At 39.2% G+C, this 22,734-nt stretch overlaps 1 protein-coding gene across 8 annotated transcripts; it reads right to left on the bottom strand.

The window, feature by feature from the left end:
- Positions 1–1,663: 1,663 nt before the first annotated feature.
- rbm14b (RNA binding motif protein 14b) lies at positions 1,664–18,137 on the bottom strand. Of its 8 annotated transcripts, XM_030161828.1 has the most exons (7): positions 18,064–18,137; positions 13,039–13,391; positions 11,475–12,543; positions 10,279–10,412; positions 6,287–6,334; positions 5,731–5,850; positions 1,664–2,658 (listed from the first exon to the last, which is right to left on the bottom strand). In XM_030161828.1, the coding sequence occupies exons 2-6, from the start codon at positions 13,385–13,387 to the stop codon at positions 5,804–5,806; spliced, it is 1,647 nt and encodes a 548-aa protein (XP_030017688.1). In that variant the 5' UTR covers positions 13,388–13,391; positions 18,064–18,137; the 3' UTR covers positions 1,664–2,658; positions 5,731–5,803. The 8 variants fall into 8 exon arrangements, with proteins under 8 accessions (XP_030017688.1, XP_030017682.1, XP_030017687.1 ...); XM_030161822.1 differs by having other exon boundaries at positions 5,731–6,334; XM_030161827.1 differs by having other exon boundaries at positions 1,664–5,850.
- Positions 18,138–22,734: the final 4,597 nt, after the last annotated feature.

The following is a 22,734-nucleotide window of genomic DNA, read 5'->3' as shown; positions in this document are numbered from 1 at the left end:
TAAAAAAAAAAAAAAATTCAGGCATAAAAACAAACTTAATCCTTTTAAAACACACACACACATACCGCAGCATCTACAATTTCAAATCTCAAACAAAACTCCAACTCTAGCCTTTGTCGAACCAGTACAAGAGTAATGAAGTGAAATGCATTGTAATCTGAACATGGTAAATATGCTAAAGCTCCACTGTTTGTTTTTTTTTAATATTTGGAGTAGAAGAGCGTAGAATATTCATGTGCTAGAAAACTTACACATTAAACTCAAAGTCATGTGATTATGGGTTGAACTCATTGCTCTCCAGAAGACACGGTACCTGCTGTGTAAATACAGATCACAAACACTTAAGGATGAACCTGAACTGCAGCTCCGAGCCGCAAAAGGTAACGGGTGGGGGGGGGGGGGGGGGGGGGGGGGGGGGGGGGGGGGGGGGGGGGATTGTGAGTGAGGAGTGGGGGTGGGGGGTGCACTGAGCTGTGCCTTTCAGTAGGATGTGCATTTATAAAATCAGAGCAGAAGGGGTGGAGGTTTAGAGATGTGTGGCTGCATTCACCCAAGCACAAGACTTACAAGCACCTGCAACCCTTTAATGACAAATCTGAGCCCTGCAGACCCTCATCACAGAGGCCCAGGTAGACCCCAGTCCTGAATCTACATATTTGTAAGTGCAAGTAAAGGTACAATTTGTAGGTGTGCTCATGTGAATTTGAAGTGCTTTGACCTGTTTTGTGCTGACGGGGGTTACATGTCGACTACAGATACCTCCAGTTCGAACTGGCAACAGCTAGTGTCAGATGAAAGAGATCCACCGTGGATCTAGAACTGTCAAGTCAATTTAAAGCTAATTTTGTCCTCAGAAGGTGGTGCTGCAGGCCACATTCCACATGGTAATAAAGTAGAAAAAGGAGACCATTTTGTTGGTGTTTTCAACGCAAACTGTCAGGATAAAGACTCGCACAAATAAGTCATCTGCATAAAAATAAGTCTAAAGTATGACGGCGCATTAGGGCCATGTAAGAAAAAAATAAAAACACTTGTCACTACGAGAATAAGTCGTAATATTTCAAGAATAAAGTCGTAGTTTTTTTAAAAATTATTATTTAACATGAATAAAGTCGTAATATTTCAAGAATAAATCCATAATATAATGAGAAAAAAATTGTACCCACTCATCGAATATTGAACTTGGAATATTTTGTGAAGTTCTACTTTCATTTGGGGTTTACGCACAGCCAAATACTGAGCCCACCCCCCACCCCCCCACCCCATCAACACATTATCATTAGTCTAAGGACTCTGAAGTGAGTTTGCACATATTTGGGTTTGTTTCATCGTAAAAACCAAACTGATTTGGAGCAAATTGCCTCTTTTGTGGAGGAGAAACTGACAATGGTCAGCTGCAGGGCTATCTGTGGTTACACCAGAGCTGTAGGGTTTGTTGTTTCTCAAGAAACTGTGAGGATTCTACTCAGAGTTTTGGAGTCCAACAGAAGTGAAAGTTGCTGCTTCGCTTGTTGTGTTTGCTGTAAAACCGGAAACTGTCGAATTTTCAAAATATTACAACTTAATCTCATAAAAGTATGTCTTTATTTTCATTAAATGAGTTATTTCTTAAACTATGACTTTATTCTCGAAATACTACGACTTTATTCTCATAGTGACAAGCGTTTTTATTTTATGTGGCCCTAATATGCCATCGTACTAAAGGCAACCAAGGCACGTGGGGAAAATAATATTTTATGATCAACTCACACATTGTAAATGTGATCAATGCATGGAAATGTATTGGCATATGCATACTGTATCTTTAAATGACACCAAGTAAGAAGTTTGTTTTGTTGTTGCATTGGTTTTACTAAGAAGCTACAATCTGATGCATCATAGGTTTTTACTATAAAGGTTAGATGACGTCAGCAGATCATTTTTAAAGGTACAATATGTCATGTTCAGGTGTGGTAATGTGCTAATGTAAAGTCTGTGTTGGAGTTGTTTGTTGATGATAGGTAATTTGGCACACTGCTGGAGCTGTGCAGTGGCAGAATGTGGCCCATTAATGCACTCCGTTATGTTCATTCTAGAAATTAGTGTAGATGGGGTTCATGGATTTTAATTTTTATTTGAACATATGAGATAAAAGGGGATTAAAGACACAATAGCATAAAATTATAATTAGCATCAACTAGGCCTGCATTGTATATATTGAGTTACAAACATTTAATAATTTTCAGCTAATGACCATGTCAATACACATTGATGAAATTAAGCTATTTTATTGAGATACCTTGTCGTGAAATATGTGTGAACAACAATTTCTGTCATATTATTCTTTGGATTAAGGGATGCCTAATGACAGAATACAGACTGTGAAGTTCATATGTAAAACAGTGTTACATAATGTACCTTTAAATTAGGACTCTGTTACCATTATGGTCCTTTGAGATCAAAAAGGTTAAGTTATGGAGCAGTTTAGGACAGAATACTGGGTCTTTTAACTCACCTTAATATCAATTCATCTATTCCTTCCTCTCCTTTTTTCTTCCTCTTGCGTTTCCTTAGTTTGTTAGGCAGACAAAAGGCAAAGATCAGCCTTTGTTTGTTTCAACTCCATCTCGTTGCTGTTTGGAGCAAACGGCGGACAACTCGACTCTGAGCACTTGATGCCTGTTAGTGTTAAATCATGTGTGAGAGTTAAGCTCTCTATCTGTGCACAATGATAACAACCTTAACAGATAATGACAGACATTTAGAGCACATATATAGAGCCAGTGCAGCTGATCCCAGGATTAGAGAAATGGAGCCGCCCGAACAGAAAAGTCCTATAGGAACCCTGAGACTGATGAGTCTACAGGTTAGACTGGCCTCATACACAGGCCCATCTTATAGGAGGTTTCTGACTGGCACACCCAGAGCTCTACGTTACATTAAAAGGCTGACTTTTCATTTTAGATGCAGAAGAGCTAGATTTTTTTAAGGATCCCTTTCACAGCCAAACGCAGCAAACCCAACAGTTTTAGCAAAGCAATGTGTCCAACACTGAAGTCTCTGTGTCATGTTACTGAGTCCGGCGGGAGGACACCACACAAACACTGTCCATGGGCACGCCAAGGCCTCTATGGTAATAAAGGAAGGTGGGGGATTTTGGGTCAGGTTGGATGGTTCTGGGAAAGTCGAGTCCGAGCCAGAGCCACGAACCCAGATCCAAGGTGGCAACGGCGATTGCGGCGAAAAAAAAAAAAGCGCTGTATGTAAACGGCGGAGAGGAGAGGCGCAGGGGGACAGTAGGGCGGGGTGAGGAGGAAGAGGAGGAGAAGAAGGAGGAAGAGGAGGGAAGTGGTAAGGGCGGCGAATACGGCGGTGGCGAGGAGTTGACCAGCGGGCAGGGAGAGGGTGGGGGGGTTTTGTCCGCATGTGCCAAGCCTCAAACACCAACCAACCAAAAAAATAACACCACCAAAGCTATGGAGCCAATTTCCTACCGAAACTAAACAAACAAAATGCTTTCCAATGTCCTGTGATTCACTAAGAAACACTTGCAAATACAAAAACACATTAAACCAACTGACGCAATTTATTTTGCAAATACAAAAATTCACCTTTTAAATATTCCCAAAGTCATACTTCAGAAACAACTTCAGCACATCTTACAAGTACACAAAAAACTACACCGAGACTAGGAGGACTTAGATGTGTGTAGTTAAATCAGGTGTTATGTACAATTTATGATATTTGTACCTCAATACAAAGGTTCCATTATGACCCTGACAACAAACATTCCATACCTCTAATAATGTAGTTATGGCTTCTAAACCGAATTAAGGTGTGTATAATGGAAATGTGTGGTTTGTGCTTTTGTGCTGCAGTTATTTCAGAGGCATGATGTAAAGAACTAAGCATATTTCTTTGACTGGTACCTTTTGCATTTGCAAACTAAACAGTTTGTTAGTGAACAGCTGGATGCATTTAAAATGTGTTTTGTTTGTTGTTTTGGTAGAAAATTAGCTCCATACATGCTCTCTTTGTGAATCTCTCTCTCACACATACACCCCCCTTTATTCAGCTCACCAGACTGCGCTCAGACACCGGCGGGACACAGAGGGTCACAGTCAGATGTCTTGTATTTGGATGCGAGACAGGACTTGGTCTTGTGAGGGGGGTGGGTCTTAGTCCCTGCCTCACCCCACCCGCCACCAGGAGAAGCCCAAGGCTGTGGCACTGCCATAGCAGCAGAGGAGGAGTTACAGAGCTGGAGGAGGAGGGGAGGTGCTGATGGTGGAGGAAAAGTGGGGGAGGGTGTCTTTACTACGGATCTGCACCTGAAGCCCCCTTGTTCCAAGCATGTGCAAAAATGCGACTTCCTGTCACCAGTATTTCTAAATATTTTACCGCAGTCCCTGGGACTTTAAGGTTTCAGCCTTTGGTTTTAGTGGTGATGAAATAAAAGATTATAACATTAACTTCTATGCTAACAGCTGTTAAGCTAACATTAGCAAGCAAGCTAACCTCACAGTTTTGTCTAAGGAAAATTATAAGTTAAAAGTTGAAATTACTTTACAAACGTAAGTTTCTGGGGTTTTGAATATTCATAACAGCCGCTCCACAGAAAACACCTAATCTTCCATTTCATTAGTAATTTGTTAAGGGTAAAGGATGTGACATTTCTTGCATGTGTTTGTAATCGGAGTGTTCATATTCCTCCTCTTCACTTAGAAAACAAGGGAGAGAGAGAGAAGTGGTTGGGTGAGCAATACAATACATGGGAAGATGGTGAGTAGTCAATGCTACAGTAATATTCTTAAGTCAATATACAGTACAGCCAAGGCACAAGCTTGTTGATTTCCTCTGTGTGGGTTTAACTGTCCAACTGGAATGGACAGGTTTTACAGTGTTCCATCCAAGCACACTATGTGATGTTCTTGACCAGAAATGATCCAAACATAGAAGATTAGGAGCTAAATAGAATAAACAGGCAGAGGCTTCTGCAGGTAAATATACCATCACACACAGAAGGAGGGTCAACAGTGATGATTATAGAATTAGAACTATGTAGTGTGTAACTGCATGCTTTTCAAGAAAATACAATATTTTGTTTCAACACCCTTTAGAAAAAAAAAAATATATATATATTTTAAGTGCCTGATGCACTGACATTTTTGCTAGCTTAGCAAAACCTGAATCGATTTTTTAAAAATTCCCAAGTCCACCAGTGTTCTAATTTTAATGTTAGATTGTGTGATGATGTAATATGTTTGGAAAGAGAAAATTTAAAAAATGCAAGTCATAATTATTTTTTTTAAAAAATCTCCAGTCAATCTGAAGGGGCAAGCCGCATTTAGCTCACTAGCTAAGGTCAGACAAAACAAGCTTGTTAGCTAATGTCAGCTGATTTCAACATACAAATTGATAAAAATTTAATCATATATTTCAGAACTACTAAAACCAAATACTACATGGGCAAGTCTTACGAGATGTTTGACAGTTAAACAATTTGAATATTGTGTTTCATCACTTATAAATCTAAATTTAATTCATTTAAAGCTACAACACACTTCATTTTGAAATAGTAATGACAGGAAGTAGTATTTTGGTAAATGCGTAGAACAAATCCAAATGGAGTTTCTGGTGCAGATCAGATAGTGTTAGGGGGTGTTTGGTCAAGGCAGTCAAAGGAGGGGCGGCAGGAGGGGAGAGGTGAGGTCAGTGCTTTTGTTTGTTTTGCTTGATTTTTTGATTTACCTTGGTGGTGAGGAGAGAGAACAAGCTCCCACTGTGGTGGTGGCGTCACGCTAAAAGTCGTCATCCCCATGGCTCACGCTGCCACACTTGCGTGGTGGCCGATCCAGGCGGCATGGTCACCTAATTCAGTTGAGATAGTTAGTCAGATCTTGGACTGGTGTGCGCTTTTTTTTTGTGCTTTTGTTTGTTTTTGCGGCAGAGTTACAGATTATCACACATGCATGTCTTAGAGTGGACACAGAGACACACGAAGGGGGGAGAATTTTGGTGCAGCAGGGAGAAACCAGACCAGACGCACACCCATAAGCCCCAGGAACAAGACTGCTCCACAGATCAAAATGCTCACAGGCCATTCTATCTGTGTGCCTCTCCCCAGCTCTCGTTTCAGTGTGTCCTTTGTGCACTAAATGTACTTTAAAGAAAAAAAAGGACCACACCAATCCCACAATTAAATAATGAAAAACATGTGCAAGTGCCACTTGTATCTTTCCCGTTGGGTTGAGGTCTGCACAATTTAAGAGACTGGAGAGAGAAAGGAGCACCAACCCACACTTACCCTGACCACAGAGAGCAAAGCTGAGGCAGCATCTACACCTGTCTCCCCCTGGATCCCCCAAATGGGTGTGGTGGTCATTTTACACAAGAAAAAAAAAACAGATAGTGGAGAAGAACATAAACAAAAGAAGGGGAAATGTCCAAACCCTTTGCTTTCTTTTACCATTTTAGTCAGCCCAACATTCTTTATTATAATAAGGTTTATAGTATACATATTCTCAGTAAAAAGCATGCCGATTGTTACGCTTCTTTTGTCTTTTCCTAAAAAAGAAGGCAAAATTAAAGTTCTCTAAAAAATACGGTCTTAAACATGGCAAACAAGATATTTCGCAAACCACATATTTCTACAAAGGATGCATGTGTTTGTATATACGACACACAAAGATTACACTGTGAGATGCAAAAAGTCACTTAACCACTAAAAACCACAGGGGGAGAGGGGAAGGAGGGGGGAGAGGGGAGAGGGGGGACAGCGAGGCAGTAAAGGTGATTTCAGAGGGGATGGCTGTGTGTGCAGCAGACCGCTGTCAAATCATGTTTGCAAAAATGCAAGTCCAGGGAAAAAGATGGGTGAGGTTTACCAACAAGAATGAGATCAGAAGTACCTGTATTTGGAAGACTATGGAGCTAATTTCCTGCTCAGACTGTTATTATCGCCTCTTACTACATTTGATTTAGGATGCATCGTTCGGCAGTTGATTATGCAGCTGCTGAGTTTTACATCTGTGTTAATATTATTTATTTAAGATGAGTTGGATATATGAATTTACCTAAAACAGCATAAAATTACATCATTTGGTGTTTTGAGTCAAAGCACCATCTGCAGTTATGACAGATGAATTACTCAGGCTGTTTGTCTTGAGAAAACAACATTAAATGACACATACATAGCACAAAGCTGTGATATTTGATGTGTCTGCCTCTTTACACTGGTTTACATCAGCCTGTAAATATACACAAATGTATAAAGTTTATCATCTGGGGTAAAAAGAAAACCATTTATTGGAGACACACAATGGCTCACTGGGAAACATTACAGTGCTTTTTATACAGAAAAGCCACATTCCCAAATATAGATTTCTGTGTGTTTATACTCCAGTCGAAAAAGCTGAAACACAATCTAGCGACGATTGTATTCAAGTCTATAGTAACTGTCTAAAGCGTAATGTGAGTGGTCGTCATCTGATTTTTAAAACATAATGCTTTTAAATTTACTAATAAACAAATAATACATTTACTGCCACATTCTGTTGTGGAGGTGAATTGTTCAGGGTATTTTTGTTTTTCAGCAAGCAGGGTCAATTGGTTCTGCTAAAAGTCTTTCAGATGGTCTACTAGCTACTGCATCAACAGGCTAGTGCTCTAATCAGTTCACTTGTCACCACTCCTGCTTCCCCGGCTCATCCCTTCGACCTAAATCAGTAATTTCTCCAAAAGCCTACGATAGCATCAACCAAAATGAAAACTCGAGGCTTGAGCCAAACAGTAATTTGATAACAAATCAGAAATATAAGTCACACTGGCTTGTCCACACCTCTACTCAGCCTTTGGGCAGAAGTTAGCGAAACACCAGTGCTTTTAAATTGACCCACAGCACCACCTGCTGTTGTGGAGGGCAAACTACTAAGGACATCTGTGAGAAAATCATCAACACAAAAGAAATGGAATGTACAAGAACACATTTTTGTCTCATTTTCATAGAGTTCTGTCAGGAAATAGGCCCCATAGAGGGCAAAAAAATCTTGTTTCAATACAGTAAAACCCACCTATCAGTTTTTTTGCAAGTACAATTGAAAGCAGGTCTGGTAAAGGAGGATAGTTGGGGCAACTAAAAGACACTGCCATCTCTCACCTCATTGGTGCTATCACTGTTGTTCCTGCTTCACCAGAAGCTAATTCTGAACCACTGAGGCTCAGTTTGTGGCTTTTTAAAACCTCTTTTAGTTGAAATAAATCTGAGAGCAACTCTATGAGAAAGCTAAGCCATGTTAACCCCACCCCTTGACAAGATTAAAAAGTAAAAAGCACTTAAAATGGGAGAAACCCTCCGCTTAATGCACTTCACTCAAAGCTTATAGGCACATAGTTGAACTTATCACACATATTTATAACTCTAAATAGGACGCAGTGTCAAGATCCTTTGTAAACAGCTCAAACAGTAGTCACACATGGGTTTTTTTTTTTTTTTCAAACCATATTAAGTCATTACACCCCAAGTTGACTTGGAAACTACTCTAAAACAAACAAAACATGTACAGTGTGGGGAAAAAAAGGCCTCTGGAAATGTAGGAGGACTCAACACAGAATATCTACAAGTCAGTCCCATTCCTCCTTACTCTAACTTAATGAGGAGCAGGAAACAAACTGATGTCACTACCTGATCTCTATGAGACACCCTATTTTTGTTCAACATTTATGTAAAAATAATACTTCCTGTCCCTGGTGTGTTGAAACAAAATGCATTTAATTAATGTTATCTTTGTTATTTCTAGTGATGAAATAGAAGAATCAAGGTCATTTTTATTAAATAAATACAGGTTTTAATTTTTTAAGATTGTCTAATGGGTTTTGCAACTGAAATAAAAAAAATAGCTAAATAGTATTTATTAATTAGAAGAACTCAGGCTTCAAATGTAAATGTTTACTCAAAGGCCTAAGTCTTCTTTGATTTCAAAAAACTTAAATTTCCTTGTACTTTTTATTCACATTGAACAGTCAAGCTGTGAGTACCTTGATAAAATGTACTTCTATTTGGCTGCTGCTTGCTAGCTATTGTTAGCTGATTTTAGTTATTAGCTGATTTAATATATGTATTTGATAAACAAAAAAGACTATTTTACATTTCATAACTACTGAAACCAAAGGTAACATTCCTACATTGATACTTTTTAAAATTTACAGATCAGGTAGTGGCATTGCTGTCTGGGTCAAAGTGCAGAATAGAATAGAATCTACTGTCAGAGGTAGGCAGCTGTAGTAAAAAGAGAATGAGAGGTGAAGCAGTGTCTTTCAGCATTGTAATAAACACTACAGGTGGGGGGGGGGTTTGGAAAAAGGGTGAAGGAGCAATCCAAACATACATTACAGTACGTTTAACGTGTGCTTTATGGTTTTTTCAGCAAGGCGCAGACTTAGCTGCTGCATTTGTGCACTGCAAGGTCAGGAGCTCGCACATCCAATACTCTTTCACTCATTCACACATTCATATTAACATTCATTACAGAGAACCTCCCCAGACACTTCGGTTCTGTTGGACGCCACACAATGCAACCAGTCCACAATATGTATTAAAATGACTCCCATCTGAAAACATTAGAAAAATCTAAAAAATCTAACCATCACATAAGGCAAAAAAAGGTTTCAAATTAGCTGCCCTAACTGATCCTCTAGGCCTAAAGGTGGATGCCTGAACTGGTTTCTCATACATTTGGCCATAGAAAATCATAACTGGATTGCAGAAATAAAGGCATGTGAAACGACTGAGCAGGTCAGTCCAATACTGGCACAAGTGTGAGACTGGCACAATTAAAGAAAAACTGAGAAGCACAAAGAATGCCCATAAAACAGATAAGAGCCCTCCTCCTATGGTTGCACTGAGCATATGCCAATAGAACCGAAGTGAGTCGATCACATCCCTCGTAAAGCAGGTTATTAAACCGGGAAACCCACCCCACAGTTACACACATTCATATACACACATACAGCTGCTGTAAGGTGGTCAAGTTTGGGTGGAGGAGGAGATGGGTCAAGGACAGGATGGGGGGGGTTTGTGGGAAAGAAGGAGAGGTGGGGTGGGGCAGAGATTTGTGTGCGACTATCGGAAAGGGGGCTCAGGCGTGTGAAGGGAGAGTTCGGGGCGGCGGAGGATGGCCTCCTTGCGCGTGGGCGGCGGCAACGGCGGCTCATACACCCTGGGTGCAGCCATGGCGGCTGCCACTGCCGCAGCGGTGGGGACCACTGGCCTGAGAGCGTCCAGCGTTGCCACAGGCTGACCTGGCATCGTGGGGACTGTGGGTACAGCTTGGACTCCCGGCATGCCAGGGAGGGCTGTCACTGTGCTGGGAGGTGGGTAGGCATACTGGAACTGAGGGTACTGCTGCAGCTGCTGGTAGTACTCAGCATAGTACCTGAGGACAGGGAGGACGGAGGGGAGTTAAGACACACAGATGTACAGCAGGGCATTTACAGAGGGAGAGATGAAGGAGTGAAATAGAAAAGACAAACAACGACAAAAGCACGTAACAGTTATTCAGCCAACATAAAGGTGTGCTCAGGACTGGTTGAGGATGAATGAGCACAAAGAAAAAGGATCATCTGAGAGACCTGGGCCACACTGCTTACATTACCTGTGCGTGTTGTGTTGTCACGCTGCCTGCATTCCTGCAGTACAACGGAGCTGCTAGTGCCTCACCCCAAAAATGAATGAATTTCATAAGTACAAAAATACACTGTGTACTGTGTGATGAACATTGGAAAACAGGATTTTAAAGGTTTAAATGTTAACTTGCATGCTTATCCCCATAGGAAATTAGGTCTCTGTATTTTACCCATCCAAATATACCAGCATTAACATTAGGGCAGTGAACTGCCATTGACTGTGGTAAGGAACCAACTCCAGATTTCCATAAGTACTGTGGTGAGGGGCACTGACAGGAGAATTAACCTATATGTTTTTAATGGTGGGGTAAACCAGAAAACCCAGAGAAACCCCACATGGCACAGTGAGAACAGTGTAAACTCAACACAGAAAGGCTCCGGTTTCACTGTGGAAATTCCCTTGTCAGCATATGAATTTATATGTAAAACCTGTGTTACAAACTATGATAATGTTAAACTCCAATTCAGTTTAGTGCATCATTTATCAATAAGACTATCAAACAACTTTTTTGTATGCATCTTTGAGTAAAACCGCATGCTGAGTGTGAAACAGTCTTCACAACACAAACGCTAGATCATGATGTTCACCGTTAAGCTCATATGAAAACACAGACACATGAATGAAAAGCAAGAGGTTGACTGTCACAGATGGGTGGGGTAACCAATGGCCAAAACCTTATATAGCTGACTCTAGGCAGATACAGCATTTTACGAGGTTGAAAACAATAGATTAGTAAAAGCCTAGAGGTGCTATAACAGGGGGTGGAAATTTTACACACTCTGAATATGTGAATGTTACAGAGCTGACGTACCTGGCCATGGGGTCCTCTGCAGCCTCCACTGCCTCTTCTGCAGCTCGGCCTGCAGGTGTGGGGAGAAGGGGTCGGCGGGGCTTGGCTCTCTGATATATAAACGGCTTCATCACTGGGTCTGGCAGCAGGGGCGCTGTCCTCCGTAAGGGACTGCGGTCTCTCTCAGATTTTACCACAGCTGCAGCTGCTGCGGCAGCGGCTACTGTCTGCTGCTCGGCCACGACCTGCTGACCCTGGGCAAAGTAATGAGCCTGCCTGGCTGCTTCAAAGATGGCTGTGGTCGGGTCTGCTGCTCCCATGGCGCTGATGTGAGCATAGGCTGGTGTGGCAGCTCCATAAATTGCTGGAGCTACAGTATAGGCTGGGTTAACTGCAGCTGCCGCAGTCTGCATTTCTATTCCAGGAGCTGCAGCCAGGTACATAGGGGGGTTGGCCACACTGGGTGTGTAAACTGGAGTTGTGTAGGCTGCAGCAGCAGCAGCAGCAGCTGCTGCCGCTGCTGGTGTAGCAGCCACCTGGCCATAGATGTTAGGGGTCATTGAGCTGTACACTTGTGTGGCGCCTGATGTCAGAGCTGCCTGGTTGGCAACAGTTCCATAAAGCTGACTAGCAACATTGGCACCATAGACCTGGCTTGCCAGGGCACCATACACAGCTGGATTCACTGGGTTTCCATCAGTACGTGTGCCTGTGGTGATGCCAGTTAGAGCTGCATATGTGGGATCAAATGTGGAAGTGTTGTAGACTGAATTGTGCACACTCTGTTGGACCTGCAGAGGCAGACCAGCAGCTGCAGCGGCAGCGGCAGCCAGGACCGCGGCCTGGCTCTGGTACTGTTCCAGGGAAGGTTTCCCTACAGGACATTCGCCAGCGTAGTGTCCCTGCTTCCCACAGTTCACACATGGAATTTTTCCTGTAGGAGCCTGCTTGCTGGGCTGAACTTTTGACAGTTCTACGGACAGAGGGCGGCCCTTAAAAGATGTGCCATGAAGAGCCTCGATGGCCTGGAGTGCATCTTCCTTGTTTTCCATGTGCACAAAGGCGTAGCCTGCAGAGGAGGAATGCCTGACTGTCATTGAACACAGAGACAACCATCTTACTTTTTACCTCTGGCATGAAGTACATGTTTCACAACAACATTCATCAGCACACAGTGGAAATGTCTCACTCAACATAAACAATGTGAATACATTATTAATTCATTAATTAATTATCCATTTAGATCTACTAGCTCAGAATAAATTGGTGTGGTTTGGTACTGGAACATAGAGGTTTATCAGTTTTTATTAAGTTGATCTCTGCACTAGAAGTCAACGGATCACATCCTATACAAAGCATTCTTATTAATAGAATTTTTCTTTAATCTAGTATATATTTCAAAATGTGGCCCTGGAAAAAAATAAAAAATAAATAAACATTTTGGTTGACTCTTTCCCCTTGCACTACTTTCACACAATCGAACCCAAATCCAAACTCTACAAACATGCAGTTTGTCCGTTTCAATTGGCAGACGAGTTAAGTACCTGGACTTTTGGGCACATGTTAAGTATTAGCCTTTGCTCACCTTTTACTTTGTCGCACTCTAGAACTTTCCCAAATGTCTGGAACAGCTGCTGGAGGTCCTCAGTTGTGCACATCCCACTCAGATTACCCACAAACACCTTGGTGGAGTGCAGTGGCCTGCCCCTTGACTCCTCCACCACCAAATTCCGTCCGCGAAACTCTCGTCCATTAAGTTCCCGGATGGCGCGATCAGCAGCGCCCTCGCCCTGCAGATGAACGAAGGCGAACTGTCGGAGCACACTGCAGCTCACCACCTGGCCATAGGGTTCAAAGATGGCCGACAGCTCCTCCTGGCTTGTGTCTAACGCCAGATTACCTACAAAGAGCTTCACTGTGTGGCTCTTGTCCATGGCGCTGTAGAAAAACGGAAGAGTGGTGACTGTTAGAGATAAGTCAGAGGATGAACTGTCATTTACTACAGCTGTGATGTCTGCAAACCACACCTTTGACTTTATGGTAGTCTGGGGAGGGGAGAAAGACAGTGCAACTGTCTGAAAACAGAGATGGGCCGCACACCAAAGTACAGCTCAACATCTGACCACTAAAGACTCCCTAGGAAGCCCACTGTGCAGTCCTACATTAGCAAATGTAATTAAGCACCAGAGTCTAAACTAGGACGGTTGTATTTTCTACATTTATGAAGTCACTCTGCAACATTAGCTAGTTGTGTGCGACCATTTCTCTGGCTTGAAACCAACAATACTGGGGTTTCTTTTAGGTGGTATAAACAGTAGGGCTGAGCAAAACCACGATATATGTTCCTAATTACCTCCGCCAAGGAGGTTATGTTTTTGCTGGCGTTGGTTTGTCTGTCTGTCTGTCCGTGTGCAAGATAACTCAAAAAGTTATGGACAGATTTGGATGAAAATTTCAGGAAATGTTGATGGGGGGGGCACTGATCTGCCTTGGCAGAGGTCTGCGCTCTCTGAGTGCTTTTCTAGTTTATCATGCAATCTAGTTTTCAAAGATTATTATGATGATTAACCTTTAACAGACCTGGAGAAAAATCCCATTGAGGTTCAGAACCTCTTTTATAAGGGAGTCCTGGCCAACATAGGCAACAGCAAACACAAAACACTGTTACAAGGTTACACTGTTAAAACACAAACACACACATTTAACAATAACTTGTTAGTAAAGCAATAACATTCACGATCAGATTGTGTATTTAAAAAAATGTATCTAATATTCAGCTAACAAGCTGTGTAGCGTTACTGTCACTCCGCAAGTGACCTTATTTCAGTGTCTTTATAGCATCTGTGATGTACTTAATTGTTCAGTTTTATTTATTTCACTTTGTAGTTTGTAAAACATGTAAATCTGTGATTGACTAGTTCAAGTCAACTCAAATTAACTTAAAAACTTTTTTCAATCATTACAAAATTCTGTCAGGACACATTAGATGACGGCTGATGCAATTATTAGAAAATCGACAGTGTACATAATGATATTCAGTAGGAAACATGGAGACTTGACCATGGACAGACTGTATTTTAAAGATGTAAGGGACTATTCTTGTTTGGTACAGAAACCAGGAGAAAAAAAGAAAATCATGTCATTCCTCATTTTTATATTTTTTTCAGTGAAAATGAAATGAAAACAAATTGCCCTTTTCTTCAGCACTGACACACAGCTGCTCTACACTGTGAAACAGACAGTACAAGGGTGATGAACGTGGTCTATGTGTATGAATAAATGCCGTGATCAGATCGTTTAAATGTCACAAATCTGACCACAGATTTGCCTTTGAGATGACCACTCCATCTCAGATAAAATGGATAAGACAGAAACCACAGAAACCCAAGAACTGTTTAACCCTCAGGAACCCCAGTTTGACAGAGATCTCATAAAAGCTGTGAATGAGATTCAGCTGTCAAGTACATAGTCGTAGACTAAAGACAACCTGGGGAGACCATCAAACAAGAGTACCGACTGTTTCAGCAGCAAATTAGTACCATAAAATGGCAACAAAATATGATTTACAAATGTTACAAATGACCTGACATTATAAGCAGTCTGTCAAAGTCAGCTCTACCATATAATGCCATACATATAGTATACTATTATATATGGCATATTATGCACTCGCTCTCAAATGTAGTCTTGTCCAATCTCAGTAACAGAATGTTAGCCACATTGTATTTTGGACTAGTTTTTAAACAACTACTACAAAATACAATATTATTTCACTGACGGCAGCAGCCAGTGTTTGTCTTTGTGTTCTCCTAAAGGCTGTTTCATATATATGTAAGACTGATCATTCAAAGTGGTCTGAAAGACTTCAAAACATTTCAGTTATTTTTATATGCTGTCTAATCAAACACAAATGTTTCAGAGATTTGTAATTTATTCTACAAGTGTTCTGACAATGATGAAAAGTTAAGAACCTTCTGGGGGGTTTTTTTTCTTTCTTTTATCTCCACTCAGGAGCAAAAAATCTGCTTTTACATTAATAAAAAAAAAATCTGATATTTATTGTGAAAACTATTCATATTGGAGTGTATATTTATATCATGACATCATTTTTGGCTTTATTGCTGCCTAGAATAAGTAACAGAGAGAAAAAATAGTATGAGTTGCCAAACTGTTTTAAACAACAGTATCCATGAGGCTTACATGATCAGAAGTCTTGGCAATCAAAAGATCATGGGACAGTCTTTTCAGGTGAAACTATGACCCATGATCTATCAGAGTGGTCTCAAGTCTTATAAAACGTAGGTGGGTTTTCCCTTTTCTGCAGTTTTTAAAAGCTTAAGTACTGTGTGATTGATTTTTGTTGATACCTAACTACAAACGCAGCATTTTTGCCTCATTTGGGACAAACTATCATAATATTTACAGCATCTAGCTTAAAACCACCACACACTAGTCCACATTTGCCTGTACAGGTGCAGTGTTTCCATTATTTAACCAGGCTGTGGCAGTGTAATTTGTCCCACTGGAGTTCTATGAGACAAAAATATTTCTACACTCCAAGATGCCTCTCAAGCATCTGTATAATTCAGAGTTACTGCAGGTCAGAGTTCAGAAGATGGCCCCAAAACTCTTTGACTTAAGGTCATTATTTCAACAGCAGCAAAACAACAGACTGAAATAAACTCATTGTCATAGTGACATTAATGCTATAAACCCTGAAGATAATGAATCACCCTCTGTAAAATACACGTAAAGCAATAACACTTTTTAGTGGTACAATCCGTTGGAAAATGAGACGCTATAAAAAACTAATCAATCATAATATATAATCATAAGATTGCCCAGCACTTACATAATAGCTAGATCACAATTATGTGAAATAATTGTGACAATTGGGCCCTGTATAACATTGAGTGAAACTAACAGAAATAATATACATTATCATTATTTCAACAATTTATTTCTGCATCAGTGAAACACTTGGTGTTTGTTATGTCTGCAGATTAGTTTCCAAGACTTACTAGTTTCTTCTTCTGAACTCAAAGTTACAACTTTACGAACTTCCGAATATGGACTGCAGTTTCATGGGTGTGTTTTCATTATTAATCACTCAAATCTTTTGAAAGTAACCCATAAAAGACCCAAACAGCCACCAGCGACCAAAACCATCTACTGATGTAAATGTTTAATACCTGGTGATCCACTAATCCTACCAATACATGTAAATAATTGGTGTAAAATGCAGTTTGTCATCTTTTCATGGTCATCAGATATGACCCATTTGGACATTCAGAGGCTCTGTAGTGAACATGGAAACACTTATCTTCTACAACATTAATTCACCAGTAAAACACATGGAGTTGGATCAATGACAGTGGATGGACACACCGGGTTTATGTTCAATTAATGAGTTCCAAGTCACTTTCTCTTCAGTTTTCTCTGTCTCTGATAAACCCTCAACTTTAATCTGAGCTTTTATGAACATCTACATGACCAGTACATTATATATAGGAATATACCACATTTTCACCCCCCCTAAATAAAAGGGATAATACCATAATACATGATTATAAATCACTTAGGCCTAAGTAAGGTTAAATATGGGAAAAATTCATTTGGGAATTGACGCATGAGTAGCACTGCATCTTTATGGGTTAAGTTTTGTATTGAATTTAGTAGCTGCATTAATTTAGAAGAAAGGTCTTGTAATTAAACTTTCAAACATTCCTTGTGTGTGTGTGTGTGTGTGTGTCTAAGTGCTGCAGGTCGGCCAACACCTTGTCTCCTCCTGAACAACCTTTATGGCTGGCTATGAATCAAAGGGCAAAGACGAACATGACACCAGAAAATGACACGTCTATTTTTTGGTTTGGGCTCCAGACAGCTGCCAGTGACTTAAGAAGTGACCCCCCCCCCCCCTCCACCACACATACACACACACACACACACACACACACACACACACACACACACACACACACTCAGTCCCACTGGTCCTGCATGTACAGTCATGTCGGTCCGTACGGAGGTTTACAACACCGGGTTCATCTGGGGTATAACCACAGGAAAGAGGCTTTATGGTGACGCAGCACGAAGCTGAGTCAACACATTTTCTCTCCTCGAGCCATTTGAAGCGGAAAACACCGTTAAAAACAAGCTAACTTAGCCGGACATGTCGGAGTTAGCTAACGCTTTGTCCGCGTTTCTTGTAAAAATGTGAACGGTGAGGCGGAAAGCTAGTTCATTTCACCCCAAAACAAAACAAACCCCCGAGGCGAAAACTGACGAAAACTGCCTGAATTTAAACACACACTTAGAACAGCTTTGTTAGCCGTGGTAAAGACTCTACGTGCTTTTTCAGTGTCAGTGGAACCGGCTGTGGATTCGGTGTAAAAAGCAAACAATCCCATTTTCCCGCAGAGGAATGAAACCAGCGGAAAACCGTTTGACACAACGCGGGCCGGGCTTCTCTTTGTGGTTAAAACGTACCCGTCGAAACACCGTCTGTCTAACTAACGAGATAAACTGGCATTAAAGCCCTCCCGTGCAGATTAAACGAGATTAAGCCATCAGAAAAAAAGTGTTAAATGAAGAGAATCTACCATCTTACCTAGGCGGTGCTGGCTTTCAAAATGGTAGCGCGTGCTTCCGTTTGAATGTCGGGCATTCTGCGCGAGAGGCTGCGGAGAGGGAGGGGGAGGGGCCTGCTGCTGCTGCTGCTGCTGGTGCTGCTGCTGCTGCGGACGGAGGATGCTGAATCCACACAAAAACACACAAAACACACAAAAACACACAAAACACACAAAAACACACACAAAAACACACAAACACACAAAACACACAAAAACACACAAAAACACTAACTATGGGAAGTTCCACTCCCAAATGGCTCCTAATTTAGTATCATTTGCAGCCTCATATTTTTGCCTAAAGTGGCAAATATGAACTGATTTTGATTTTTGATTTATTCATTTATTTCGAACATGCAAAGAAACAAAATAAAACAAAATAAATAAAATAAAACATTTAAATGGATAGAATCTATCTTCAAGCACATACAAGTCTGAATTTTGCATGGTCGAAAAGGAGTATGAATGAATGAATGAGTGAATTAAATCATTATTTCGAACTTGTAGACAGTGAAATCAAAACAAAAATCAACAAACAAAATATAAGTACTGGTACATAAATGATTGATAGGCAAACAAACAACAAAATAAATTAATTAATTAATAAGAGTAAACAAAAAATATAATAATAATAATAATAATTATAATAATAATTATAATAAAACAAATGAAATGAAATTATACATGCTTGAAAAGGAGTAGGAAGAAGTAAAAACTTATGTACTCCTACCCCCAATTTCTATTCCTTCTGATCATTATATAGCAATTACTATTTTTGAATGAATAATAATAATAATATAAAAAATAATAATAATGTAATAACAATATCACACATCCTTTTACCTATGTACACTAATATGATAATACCCATTTACAACTTTTCCTACCAGATATTAATACCAGATATTAATAAAAACTAAAAAGAACAAAAACAAAACAAAAACAAAACAAAACCCCCCAAACAAAAACACATATACATCCATAATATAAATGCATATAATATTCTATATTGTCCCATATAGTAATAATATATTCATATATTCATATATCCATATTTAAACAAGATATTATCAGTGCATATGTGTCAAAGCCCCACTATGTAGGAAGTAGGAAGTAGTATAAACTTGTTTAATCCTACCCCTCATTGCTTTTACACCTTTATCACTAACTTGATACAGGAATCAACCAATAGTATTTTCTTAATTTTGGCATCGAACCACAACAAATACATAATGCAGTGACTGAATAACACACAACAATATGTTCATGGCAGTAGTCATACAAACAGACTCAACAGTTAACCATTTTCTTCAGTAATTACAGCAAATTTATCAGTGCAACATCATCCATAAACAAACAGGCCTCAGTGTCATTATTAAATACTGTACCTCTCAAGAATCATTTTTTGTATATCTTTTTTTAATCTGAATTATGTTTGACATTTGTTTTATCTCCACACACAATTTGTTCCACAATTTTACTCCACAGATGGTGATACAGAAACTTTTTAACTTAGTACGTACTTTATGAAGCTTTAAATTTGAAGAAGAGTTTGTGTTGAAAAACCCTTTTGCCTTCAGTGTTTTAAAGAGAAGCCTCATAATTGCCTCATTTTGTGCATAGATAGACAGACAGACAGACAGACAGACAGACAGACAGATAGATAGATAGATAGATAGATAGATAGATAGATAGATAGATAGATAGATACTTTATGAATCCTTAAGGAAATTCAAGGTTGTTTTTTTTTTTTGTGTGTGTGTGTGTGTTCTGTCACAAAAATATTCTTACTTTTGTTTAATATTTTAATCAAACTTTTAATTGCACAAAAAAAGAGCAAAACACTGCAAACCAATCGATGTTTAAACCCGGTCTTAAACCATATTTCCATTATATGCACTGTACTGTTCTTTATGCACCTCCATCCTATTGGAAAGTTACATTTTACTTGCACATTACAGTTTATTATTGCACCTTACTGTTTAAATTATCCAGATTTTTCATGTTTAACATGAAGTTAGAAAAATTAGATGCACCCTAAATAACTCTGTCAGCAGATTTAACAAAATATGGGAGTCTCTTTTACACTGCGTGACTATGTTACCTGGCCTGGAACTGTAAATACAGTTTAGTTGTTTATATTGTTATTGACCATTTTATTGATTTATCTTCTTTCCTTAAACGTACCAGAATACACTGTCATGTTACGTGTGTTTTGTTTGTATTGCCTTTTTTTTTTTTCTCCATGGGTTTTGTTTGTTTATTATGTCTGGTGTCAACCTCTGTATTATGAACGCATTACTTAAAATTATAAATGTTATATTTGTTAATTGAAAAGTTCTATAAATGTTGAAAAGTTCTACAAAGTTAAACAAAAAAATCCAGATTTCTTATCCAGTACTGTTTGCATTTACTTCTAATTTATTATGTATAGTGTGTTTGCTCTTGTGTTATATTTTTTATTCTTGAATTCTATTTTTTTTAAATGTCAAATGCTGTTGCTGCACTGTATTTTTTTCCAGTTTCCTGCAAAATAACTGTTTTGGACATAAGAGGTTTCCGCCTGACAGCAACGATATATACCGGTATGTATATTCATGAATCATGTTTTTACAAGTATAAAAATGTCATCCAAAGGCAGAAAAAAAAGAGGATTTTTGCCAATTCATCCTACTGGCGTTAGGGTTAGTCCTGCTAAATGAAACAAACCCTTTGCAGTTTCTTAATATTGTTTTCTTTTTATGCCAGAGAATCACATTGCTTTTGACAGGAATTGGCTCCAGACCCTTTAATCATGTTTTGTCAAAGGAGCTGATCTGAGAGTAGAAGGATGCGCTGTGTTTCCCAACATCAGGGTTTTACTGGTGTATTTTTAGCCACTAATGTTTTTGTAGCTTGCATAATAAATTGGACATTTAATCAAGACCTAAAAGGGCATTTATCCAAGACACAGATTAAAACACTTAAGGAAGGATTGTTCTTGGCTCAATTCAGTTCAGTTTTGATGGTGATGAAATATTTGTCAGTGACATCGGATTATAGTAATATTTAACAGAGTCAGTGGTAATCATAGGTAATAGACAGTAATATAAAAATAATGACCAAATTATCACAGGCAATCTTTATAAGGTAGTCGGCTATTTTAATCTGCTTCAGTGTTTTTAAAAGTCCTCAAAAAGGACACTCAGTGCAGCTCCAAGCTTTACAGTTAACCCTTTAACCCCTGAGACGTTATTCCAGGTAAACATTCTGCTGTGAATATGTGCTTGTGTTCCTTTTCTTCAGTGGTTTTGCTTTACTGTGTTTTAGGGTCAAAACAGGGCAAGAGGAATTGAAGTTTTACAGTTTTTTTTTTTTTTTTTTTACTACATAAGGCACTCAGAATGTATATCAGTCAGAGACTCAGGATGTTGAACATGAACTGTGAACTGGAACACACTGAACAACAAGGATTTGAATTGTGGTCCAGTAGTTTTTGTTTTGGGGCTTTTTTTCTAAATCAGTCAAGCCGCTTTTTGGCACCTGGTTGAACTACAAAAAGTGGTCACATGGTCAAAACTAGTAAAAAGAGTAAAAAAAAATCAAATAAAGGGAAATCACCACAACACTGCAAATAGTAAAAACAAAAAACCACAATGAAAACACTGTTTAAAAAAAAAAAAAAAGCCCCAACTGTCTAGTTTTACAGTGGAAATTTACCCCCCATTCCACAGGCAGCAGGGGGTGCACGGAGCATGCTCAGATGTCTATGGAAAGAACAAGGTCTATTCCAGGGGTGTCAAACATGCGGCCCGTGGGCCAAAATCAACCCACCAAAGGGATGAATTTGCAAAATGCAAAAATTTCACTGAAGATATGAACAACCAATTATGTTGAACTCTTTGTAGTTCAGGGGCCACATACTGACCAATGTGAGCTCAAGTAAAATAATAGTAACATAACCTATGACTCCAAATATCCTTCTTGGTTTAATGTGAAAAGCAAAAATATTACATTATACCTATAAATATTATGCCAAATATTTCTGTTTGTTTTATTGAGAAAAAAAAAAAAAGAAAACATTAAATCACGAAAATATTTACTTTTACAAACTACCCAAACAAAAAAAGATGAGAATAACCTGAAAAAACTAAAATTTCTTAAGAAAATTAAGTGCAATTTTGCCAATATTCTGCCTTTTACTAAATGTTTTGTGCCTTTGTAGATGTATAAATGATACAATGAGGCATAACATTGTTAAAATTGCACTTATTTTTCTAAAAAAAAAAAAAAAAAAAAAAAAGTGTTTTTTCAGGTTATTCTTGTCTTTTTGGTTTGGGTAGTTTGTAAAAGTACATATTTTCATAATTTATTGTTATTTTTCTGCACTAAAACAAAGAGAAAAGTTTGGAGTTGTCACTATTTATAGGTTATTATGCTATTATTTTACTGGTCCGGCCCACTTGAGATCAAAGTGGACGAATGTGGCCCCTGAACGAATATGAGTTTGACACCCCTGGTCTATTCTATCAGAACGTTTTGAAATCTTTCCTATTGAGCAAAAGGTTTGATATTTATGAATATTCAAAATAAATCATACATTCAGAACGTTCACCACAGACACGTCAGGGGTTAAAGGGTTCATTAATCAACACAATCACAGAAGTGCTGTC

The sequence above is a fragment of the Sphaeramia orbicularis genome, chromosome 18 (genome assembly GCF_902148855.1).
Source record: "Sphaeramia orbicularis chromosome 18, fSphaOr1.1, whole genome shotgun sequence".
In the NCBI taxonomy this organism is placed as follows: Eukaryota; Metazoa; Chordata; class Actinopteri; order Kurtiformes; family Apogonidae; genus Sphaeramia; species Sphaeramia orbicularis.
Note: the sequence above shows the minus strand (reverse complement) of the source record. Positions and strands in the feature narration are given on the sequence as shown.

Coding starts and splice junctions, on each gene's coding strand:
- rbm14b (XM_030161821.1), bottom strand. CDS start 13,387: ATGGACAAGAGCCACACAGTGAAGCTCTTTGTAGGTAATCTGGCGTTA. Junction 12,544..13,038: donor AGAGTGCGACAAAGTAAAAG/GTGAGCAAAGGC, acceptor GTTCAATGACAG/TCAGGCATTCCTCCTCTGCA. Junction 10,413..11,474: donor GCAGAGGACCCCATGGCCAG/GTACGTCAGCTC, acceptor CCCTGTCCTCAG/GTACTATGCTGAGTACTACC.